The sequence below is a fragment of the Galeopterus variegatus genome, unplaced genomic scaffold (genome assembly GCF_000696425.1).
Source record: "Galeopterus variegatus unplaced genomic scaffold, G_variegatus-3.0.2 Scaffold141, whole genome shotgun sequence".
NCBI classification, from domain to species: Eukaryota; Metazoa; Chordata; class Mammalia; order Dermoptera; family Cynocephalidae; genus Galeopterus; species Galeopterus variegatus.
The window spans coordinates 830,886-841,408 of NW_007726252.1; the positions used below are offsets into that span (position 1 = coordinate 830,886).

The following is a 10,523-nucleotide window of genomic DNA, read 5'->3' on the forward strand; positions in this document are numbered from 1 at the left end:
AAAATACAGAGAAGTACACCCATTAGAGCTTTCTCAGGGAATAGGATTTGATAAGCAAGAACACCAAAAAGTTCATGTAAAGATACTCTTGTACTTACCATTTTGATTTGCCATGTAGACAAATCCATCTGTTCCTAAAGATTAAAGGAAAATCAGAAAAATTAAGATTACAAATTAGTAAAATAAATGAAAGTTTCTGTATGATACATATTTACCCAAATGTGTGTGATAGTTTTATATGTAAAATATGAACTATAACAAATCAATGTTTTTTTTTTTTTAGGTGGGTAGCCTATGAAAATCCCGACTTCACAGGAGAACAGTATATACTGGATAAAGGCCTTTATACCAGTTTTGAGGACTGGGGAGGCAAAAATTGTAAGATCTCTTCTGTTCAACCCATATGTTTGGTAAGAAGTTATATTTCTATATGAGAATATTTAACTGAATTCTGGATTTCCTTAATATGTGCTTCTGGTTCATGTAATATTGCTACAGAAAATATTCTGAGTAATTGCTAATAATCTGGAAGAAAAAACTTTTTCAACATGTCTGCTCTATTTATTTCTTTTTCTTTTCACTTAAAAAATTTTTAGGATTCTTTTACTGGCCCAAGAAGACGATATCAGGTAACTTTAAAAAGTTCTATTTTTTATAATTAGGGGCTTTCCATTGAAAAGCTGAATTTATATAAAATGTCAGACATTTGGAACATTTTGTTAGTTTTACCCATTTTTATGCCTAAAAGCATAATTGTATTTTTAAAAGAAGATTTAAGTTTAATGCTTAATTGATAGCACTGACCCATGTCTAAGTATTTCTTATAAAGTGCTCTTATCATGTAAAGCTGAATGTTATTTATTACATTGAATCACAGTTTAATACACTAGGATTAATATTTCAAACAACAGCATATAGTTATTGTAATAGTAAAATGAATTGTAATATTTGCTGTGTCTGCATCAGACAGGTATTTTATATGGTCTCACTCAAGCCTTTTGAATGCTAACTCTACATCAACTGCAGTGTTACATTCGTTATTTTACCTTTAATGGAAGTGTTCATACATCCATAATTATAGAGGCACAAACACCATGGTAGCATCTTTTATTGACATATACAAGATTCTAATATCAGGTATCTTCCACTGAAAGGGAGGAAAACTATACTACATGTTTCCAAAGTACAACTTAGTGCTAATGTTAGAACTGATGAACAACTACTTTGGGCAACAATAAAGCTTTAAAATGCCTGACAGCTTGTTAACAACAGGGTGTTTTACAGAAAGTTAACTCTGTTGTTGGATTTTCCTTTGATGTTTTTGAATTAAATTAAATAGTCATGAATGGTGCAGCCAATGTGTTTCTAATTGATCATTAATGTAGTAGAAAATGAAAGGATTTATAAAATTCATGCCAGTTTACTGTTATGAGAGCGAACAGGTCATGTTTGGGTCATCATTTCAAAGGCTGAATGAGTTATCGTGTTTAGGAAAATAATTTTATGTGTTTCTGTTTACTTTTTCAAAGATTCACTTGTTTTCAGAACCACAGTTTCAAGGTCACAGTCAAAGTTTTGAAGAAACAACTAGTCAAATTGATGATTCATTTTCTACCAAGTCTTGCAGAGTTTTAGGGGGCAGGTAAGCAAAACAGTGGGCTGGCAGAGCCGAATCCCTGGGGTAAAATAGAATTCACATATCAGCAAGTATGTAGTGACACCTGTTAGATGCTGGGCACTATATGAAACCACCATCTCAGTTCAAGAGTCTGCAGTGCAGCATCTGAGTGCTAGATGTCAGAGGACGTGGACGTCTGTGTAGGCTGGAGAAGGTGACAATCACCTCACTGTGCAGTGGAATTCAGACCAGGTTCTATATGCTCAATGCCTGCTCCATCATCTGTAAAGGGAGTGTAAGGTTCTAAATCTCTACGGTAGCTCCCAAGGTAGATTTTTTTTTATAGGTAGATAGGAGTAGGATAGGCACTCTGCATGATAGGAAGGTGAAGAAGAGTGCACGGCTGGAGTGCAGTTGGTGTGCATGCTGATCGGGGGGCACTCCACCCTCCCTGGCTGTGAGGGCTTTGTACTGGGGAGAAGGGAAGCCAGCTTGGACTGGGAGGGTAGGCAGAAACAGGGTGTGAAGACTCCCCCTGAGCATATGAGTTCAGATGGATGCTGTAGCAAACACCAGACACAGGGGGAGGCAATGGGCACAAAGTGGTATGCTGACAACAAGAGTTTTACAAAAGCTTCTTTAGAGAGGGGAGAGCCCAAGGTCAGGGAAACTAAGTCAGAAGACCCTTAGAGCAATCTGTGCAAGAGATGATGAAGAATTAAGTCTAATAATGATGATAGTTATGGTGCCTTTAATTGTGCAGTTCTTTAGGGTCTAAATAGCACTATCATATTAGCATTGCATAGTGAAAGAGCATTGGCTTTGCTTTCACATACATGGACAGACAGTAAAGCTTTGCAGTTTCTTAGCACATACCTCCACTCCTATCCTAGTTTCTCCCTTATCCTCTACCCTGCCTCATTTATTACTGCCAGACATGTACATTTTTTTGTTGCTCATTTATTGTCTGTCTCATGTCCCTGGAGTACAAACTTCAAGACAGCAGGGACTTTGTTTTGTTCTCTGCTGTATGCCCAGCAATGGAAAAGTACCAGATACACAGCCCTCAGTAAGCATTTGTTGGATTAAAAAAAAGCAACAACAAATCACAAACTTCTAATAGGCAAGCATGGTAAATCACCATTTTATCAATAATGTTGAGGCCCAGAGAAGCTAAGTGACTTGTCTGAGTCACTGTGGTATTTTGACTTCTGGCCCAGTGCAGAGGTATTGGAAATGAGCACAAAGAGGAGTCTAAGTGAAATTTTGGGAGGAAATCAAAAGACCTTAGCAAACAAAGTGACTGGCCAGCTATGAAGGTTGAAGGATTATTCAGAAGGCTTGAAGCTATTTGCTGGGAGAATGGTGGCGCCCATGAGAGGAGCCAGGAAGGCTGGACGGTGAAGTGAAAACATGGGAAGATTCATGGAGAAAGAAGTTTATTTCCCAAATAAGTTTATTTCCCAAACTTAACTGACTTATGAATGTTTTAATTTGTCACAAGATGAAATGCAGTAAATATATCCAGATATTTTTGAAGAAAGAACAGTGTCAACCATAGCATGTGTTTATCTTATAGCAGGTTGCCTCTAAAAATCATACTTCTTAAATAGGAATACTCAAATTGCATACTGTGTGTGTGTGCGTGTGTGGTTTTTTCCTACTGCAGCTGGGTTGCATATGATGGAGAAAATTTCTCTGGTAATCAGTACGTGTTGGAGGAAGGCCACTATCCTTGTCTGTCCGCAATGGGATGCCTGCCTGGAACAACTTTCAAGTCTCTTCGTTTTATAGATGTTGTAAGTATGTCAGTGTGAATATAGTGTTATAGGAATATATGATTTACACAGCTGACGGTCAGGGCAAGGAAACAAGGAGGTAGAACTTACTCAGCGCTTAAAGTCAGAGGCAGAAAAACAGTTGCAGTAGAGCTTCCCAGTCCTGTAACTTTTTGATCTCTTTTTAGATCTTTAACATTTAAATTGTTTTTATTTGCTGTTTTCTTGGACTTCAGGTGTAGGGCATTGAGTTAGTCATTCATGGCCTACAGTCATCAGGCGTTAGTTCAAGGTTCCCTCCTGCCTTGTTTTTTCTACTTCATACCTGATACCAGTTGCCGTTCCTTTCCCCTTTATAGGTACCCATTTTAATGAGTTTGGCATACAGCTTGGATATTGTTGTAAAATGTATGTTTTTTAAAAATCTGTATGTTGGCTTTTGACTCATGTAAACATTATGCTATAGTTCTTATTGTGTTATGAGCATAACTCAATGCTTGCATTAACAATTTTTGAGAGCTGTCCATTTGGCCGTATGTACACCTAGTTTGATTCTAAATGATACAGGTATTCTGCCTCCCTATTTTACTTATTTAATCCTCATATGCATGTCCCTATGGACCCAGGTGGGAGTCTCTTGGGGCTATATATTACAGAGTGGAATTGCTGGATTTCGTATGTAGGAACAGGCAGTTTCACTTGGTACTACCAAATCCCACCACCTTAGACTTACTTCCACTGGCAGTGGCTACAGGTTCCTGCTTCCCACAGTATTGCTATTACTGAGTTGAGTATTCCCTCTTTCTAATTTTTGTCAATTTGATAAATGAGTAAGAAAGTATTATCTCACTGTTGGGTTAATTTGTATTCCACTATTAGTGAAGTTGGTCTCTCATATACTTATTTATCATTTGGGTTTTCTGTTCAGTGAATTACCTATTTATATCCTTTTTAATTCAGATTTCTGTATCTTTTGTTGTTGTTAATGATTTGCAGAAATTCCTCATGGGTTTTTAATCTATTGTTAATCTGTTGTTTTAGAGTTTTGCAATCAAATAACTTCTCCCAGTTTATCACCTACCTATGTGCTAATCCAGATTACAGTGCCCCCTTTTGGAAAGACGTCTCTCAGTTTGATGTAGTCAAAGCAACAGTCAATAGAACAAAACTTCAAGATAACGTTCAGCTATTAAAGTCTGGGTGTGTCTGTAGTTTTGGAAATTTTTATTAGGTTTTGGTGGCAGATCTTTCTTAAAAAGCTTTAAACATATGTAGTTGGTGATTTTGGTTTTAAAGGTAGGAAGAACATATGTTAGTTGGGTTTATCTCATCCCTGCCTGCATGTTTAAATAACTAAAATGCTACTGAGACATGAAAATAGTAGCAGTGAAACATGGAATGATGTGGTAAGATTCATTAGCTTACAAGTAATGAAATAAGACTCTTTGAGAGTTTACCTGGCTAGTATTCTAAAAGCTACCTATGTATATATTTGAAGCTTTCAAATGCCCTTCCTCAACCAGAGCTTGGCATATATACGCTCACATCATTTTGATACTTACAATGTCCTTTTATGGTTTATTTATGAGGAAATGAACATTTACCAATATTAAGACTGTACATCTTTAATTCTGACTTAATACATAACAATTACTTGATTTTTGACACTAAACTTGAGTGTTTAGAACATTTCTGGCATGCTATTTCAAAGAAAATTGCAGTGAAATTGTAAAGTAGTAAATGCTACTACAATTTTGTGTTGATTCCTCCATGGATGTTTTATATAACTAATTCCTAGACCAAAACATCTCTACACACTAATCTGCTCTGTTCATTGATGGACAAAATCTTTTCTACATGTCAGGGCAAATCCACAAAAATGAAGCAGTGAGGCACCACACCCTTGCCACAAAGCTTTAAGCAGGTAGGGAAATTATGAACCCCACATGCTTTTTTTGATGTATCATTTATGATCTTAAGAGTATTATTATTAGAGAACTTCATGTAGGGTCATAAGGTCTGTAACATGAAAAAACAAACATAAGCTGCCAGCTTTTCATTTTGCTGAAAATCAGTGAACTTTTTAAAAGTGCTGTTGTCCCCTTTAAAGTGATTGAGTTTGAACATAGGGCTTCCATCCTGTTTTTTTCTTCCTCCTCTTCCGACAATGATTCCTACAGGAAAGTTTGGGAGCATGAGTACACAGATTTGTTGTCTTATTGACAATTAAAACAGGAAGAAAAAGACATTTGTACATATAAGGGGAAGGTTCCTTGATGAGGCAATGCTGTTGTACCACTAGGCCACTAGACAGCAGACTGCCACAGCCCTATGATCCTCGTCATTTATGTCCATGGCTTTCCAGTCCCTCCTTGTCCCAATGAAAGTGGCTAAGTCGAAAATAAATTCCATCACAAGTGTTGGTACTCCAGGCATATACCCATTTCTCTGCCTAGGATATTTTCTCCTTTACAACACTATATTTACCTACCTTTTTATGCAATGGAAAAACTTCCTGCCCCTCTATCCTTCCTCTTTTTAGCTTTGGAATATATAAACTTCCTGACTTCTGGGAAAGGGAGTTTACAAATAGGCCAAATCTGGAAGATCTTGTGCTATGTCCTCGTAACAAGATGATTTTTACATAAGTTCAAGTTATTAAAGATGAAGGGCTGGCTGGCTTCAGTTGGTTAGAGGGTATGGTGTTGATAACACAAAGGTCAAGGGTTTGGATCCCCATACTAGCCAGCCACCAAAAAAAAAAAAAAAAACCCCACAAAAAATGAATAACAGAACATTTGCTCTTAAACAGGAATTTTCTGAACCAACAATTATTCTTTTTGAAAGAGAAGACTTCAAAGGAAAAAAAATTGAGCTTAACACAGAAACAGTTAATCTCCGATCCCTGGGATTCAACACACAAATACGCTCTGTTCAGGTTATTGGTGGCATGTGAGTGAGTTACCTACTTGTTGATTTAATAAAACAGATTATTTTTAAAGATTAAATTTAATCAAATCTCTCTCTCCTGCATTACCTTAAACTAATTCACATATAACCCCTTATTTTCTGTAAGGGTTAATCATTATGCACCTTCATAGTATACTTTTCCCATTGGAAAAAGACATGTGTTAAGCATCTTTTGTATCCTTGTCCAGATTTCTAGTTTATTTAAGGTAAGAACTTTGTATCACTTCTCAGAGTCCCTAGGGAAATGCTTTGCACACAAATGCTCAGTACATTTACTGAGCACTCTTTTCCAACAAGTAAGAAAGAATGAGCTGATTTTTCTTATCCCTTTGAAAAACCAAATCCTTTGATTTTGGAGCTGTATGTCATGATTTTCCTTGAGCGAGGAATCACCAGCATATGCTGTGCAAATGATTAACAGGCAACTTAGGAAGATTTTTTTTTTCAACTTTGAATAATTTTGAAATTAAGATAAAAATGAATAAGTACCATCAATGTGATTTTTTTTTACAGAAACAATATGTATGGTCTACCTGTATGCATCACATGTTGCGGGGGACTATGGCCATTTAAAAAATAATTATGGAATATTACGGTGGTAGAAATATGGGTGATTTTTTTCCAACGGGTTTTAATGAATATTTTTTTTATAAGATGGCTAAAATGATAACATTTTAGAGTTCCAGGATTAAAAGTAGAGAACATTCTTCCTTGATGTAATATATCAGCAGGAGAGGAGGGTTGCTGGGTTACTTATGTGCCAGTCTGTGCTGGAACCCATAATTCCTCAGGTGGGCAGACCAGCACCTCTGGCTAGAAGGGACCTACTTGAATATCTTGACCAGTTTTCTGGATTTGAGGAAGATTACTCTTGTTTTAAACAAACATTTATTAATTTTTGGCATAAATACTGATGTACCAAAAATTTGCTATTTGGCAAGAAATGGCTGCTTTAAGTGTTCTAGAAAATAAGACAATTTCATTTTTTTCCCAATGTATATTTAAAATATAAAGTTCAGTCTAGAAATTGAAATCATCCTACAAATAAATGTAATTAGGGTCCGTTGTCAAATGGAAATTGCCACTTACTGTGGCTACTACTTTTTTTGTTTTCAGATGGGTTACTTATGAATATGGCAATTACAGAGGTCGGCAGTTCCTACTGTCACCAGCAGAAGTATCTAATTGGTATGAATTCAGTGGCTGTCACCAAATAGGTTCTCTACGACCTTTTGTTCAGGTATTTTTTTCTTATTCATGCTGTGAGTAGACTCTTCTCTGAAATTTCTTTTTCGTAAGTGCAATTCAACTTTTTAGTTTCAATTTAAGGTTTGAAATTGGCCTTGCCCCTGCTCCCAAGTCCCCCAGAATTTGGGCTGTTTCTGGTGCTAAAAAGTGTGGCTGCTTCAGAAATGCTATCAAGCCCAGCATCAAACACGGTGTGTCCCAAACCCTGGGTTGTTCACAGGCGGACTCCCTGCCCCAGGCACTTTGAAATTTTGTCAAACTCTTCTCGTTGAGAAAATCCTAAAATGTCCGAGATTCTTGGGTGTAGTCATTATCCCTAATCCTTACCTCACTTTGGATCTTCCTGATATTTATGCTTGTTCAGTGCTTCTAACAGTGTAAATTGTACATAACTGTTGCTGGGGTTTTTGTCTTCTAGAAGCGAATTTATTTCAGACTTCGAAACAAAGCAACAGGGTTATTCATGTCAACCAATGGGAACTTAGAGGATTTGAAACTTCTTAGAATACAGGTCATGGAGGATGTTGGTGCTGATGATCAGATCTGGATTTATCAGGAAGGATGCATCAAATGCAGGGTGAGTTTTTAGGATTTTAGAAGGGGGTCTGTAATACCTTTGCTAGAATGCTACTCATCCTTTAATATGCTTTTGAGCTTTCTTCAAGTAGATGCTGTTTCATACTTCCTGGGGCATTTTCAAAAATAAATTTGAAGTTTTTTTCATTAAAATGTTTCCTATCTCTGATAGAACCAGTCTAGGAACTTAAAATGGGAGGTTCTATCTCCGGTCCAAGATAGAGTACTTATAATAAAAAAAGAAGTGTTTCCCCATTTGTATAATCTACTTGTTATAGAAACAAACTGTTAAGCCCCAGCACTATCAGCAGAAATCACTCTTGGTTTGTTCACATTTGGAGAACTCCACAGAATAGAATGCAGGGGAAGAGATGCCTCGTGTGTACAACACAGTCCATTTCCTAATTGTCCCACGTTGCAGAGTGGAAAATGGCCCACCTCCCTCTCGCATCACTCCTGCCATAACAGACATTTAAAAGCTGAATGTAGCAAGGTTTTATGAGAGAAGCTCACACTTCTATTGTAGGTTTCTTTTCTACTCCTTGATTTTATTGGCTTTGCTGTTTGATCCTTTTTAAAAAAACACTCAGTGCTCCATGAGTCAGCAGAGGGCAGACAGCTTTGTGAAAAGGAGCACAACTTGTTCACGAGGTCTGTTGTGCTTGAGGGAGAATCATGCTTTCCGTAAACATAAGTACTGCTGAGACATGCATAGAAGAAATAGCATGAGAAACAGAAGTAGCTGTAATACAGAAGCATGGAAGGAAGTCAGCTTCTGCCTCTAAATTATCTTAAAACAATTCAAGAAAATGGTGCCTTTCAGCAATGATTTCTAAGATTTCAATGATGTTATTTAACAACTTTGAATTCGGTAAGTCAGTGAGAAAAAGTATATTTTCATAGATTATCACAATGCTTTTGTCTCAATATAGAATAGTGCGCTTTTAATTTGTTATAGCAGTATGTGTTAATGGCACATGAACATGTGATTACCGGACCTCGTTTATAAATTAAGGGTAGATTCACTTCAGGGAAGAGCTTAGAAAATCTTTACATTAAAACGCCCTCTAGTGAGTTTGTCTGTTTAGAAAATTTTAGACATTTCTGGTAAAGGAAAGACAAGAGAAGCTAATAAACACAATTTCAAGTTTTAAAATGATAACATGCCCTTTAGCCACTCCAGTGCTACAAAATTAGAGGTGCAGTCATATACTGGACAGTCAGGCCAAGCAGAAGTGGACATGTCGGGGTAGATTTAGTTATAGTCCCAGCCTCAGATCACAGTCACTTGACAGGGAAAAATATCATGATGGGCAGTTTTAATGTTCTGAGGTTTTCCTTACTGAAAGTCTTGCAAAGGGCAGAAATCTCTTATGGATAAGAATTGAGAACTTCCCATCACTCGGGTCATCTGAAATAAAGGACAAATATTTGTTGTGTGATTCTAGTTACTCTGGTAAAAGCTGAAATGCTTCATGAGGGGTAAATGAAGATAGGAACTAAGATAATTTAAAAAGTCAACTTAACCAGGGAAATAATTGCTATGAGACTTAAATATGTACCCATCTATAAGATACCTTGTCTTTTTTTACTAAGCAGATAGCAGAAGACTGCTGCCTGACAATTGTGGGAAGCCTAGTAACATCTGGCTCTAAACTAGGCCTGGCTCTTGACCAGAATGTGGACAGTCAGTTCTGGAGCATGAAGTCGGATGGCAGGATCTATAGCAAGTTGAAGCCAAATTTAGTTTTAGATATCAAAGGTAAGGACCATTTCCTTTATTTTCTTTATTGTAATGTGTCTTTCTTTAAAGAAAAAATCTATTATTAACTTTTGAAAATGAGTGTATTATTAATAATAGTAAGATAGCCCCTACTATGTGCCAGCCACTGTGCTAAAAACACTTTACATACATTATTTCGTGATCTTCACAGCATCCCTAAGAGATCTGTGTCATCCCTACCTCCTTCTCCTCTCCTAATTTTACAGCCAAAAAACTGAGGCTGAGAGGGGTTAATCAGTTTGGCCACAATTTCACTCCTGTAAGTGGTGAGCTGGAATCTGGACATCAGCTGACTTCAAACCATTTGTTTTATTATAACAGTGTTAGACTAAAAATCACAACCTAGGGCAGGCCCGGTGGCGCACTGGAGAGTGCGCTGCTTGGGAGCGCGGCGGCGCTTCCGCGGAGGGTTTGGATTCTATGTGGAGACTGGTTCCCACTCACTGGCTGAGCGCGGTGTGGGCGCAACACCGAGGGTTGCGATCCCGTTGCCAGTCCCCGGTACGGGCGCGACACCGAGGGTTGCGATCCCATTACCGGTCAGTAAAAA

At 37.4% G+C, this 10,523-nt stretch overlaps 1 protein-coding gene across 1 annotated transcript in view; it reads left to right on the top strand.

The window, feature by feature from the left end:
• Positions 1-10,523, top strand: part of AIM1 (absent in melanoma 1) — a 184,317-nt gene that overhangs the window by 169,385 nt on the left and 4,409 nt on the right. Inside the window, exons 14-21 of the mRNA XM_008590505.1 lie at positions 284-410; positions 597-629; positions 1,530-1,642; positions 3,288-3,417; positions 6,209-6,348; positions 7,483-7,606; positions 8,033-8,191; positions 9,790-9,952. Coding sequence (XP_008588727.1) covers positions 284-410; positions 597-629; positions 1,530-1,642; positions 3,288-3,417; positions 6,209-6,348; positions 7,483-7,606; positions 8,033-8,191; positions 9,790-9,952 — 989 coding nt within the window. The remainder of the gene's footprint in view (positions 1-283; positions 411-596; positions 630-1,529; positions 1,643-3,287; positions 3,418-6,208; positions 6,349-7,482; positions 7,607-8,032; positions 8,192-9,789; positions 9,953-10,523) is intronic.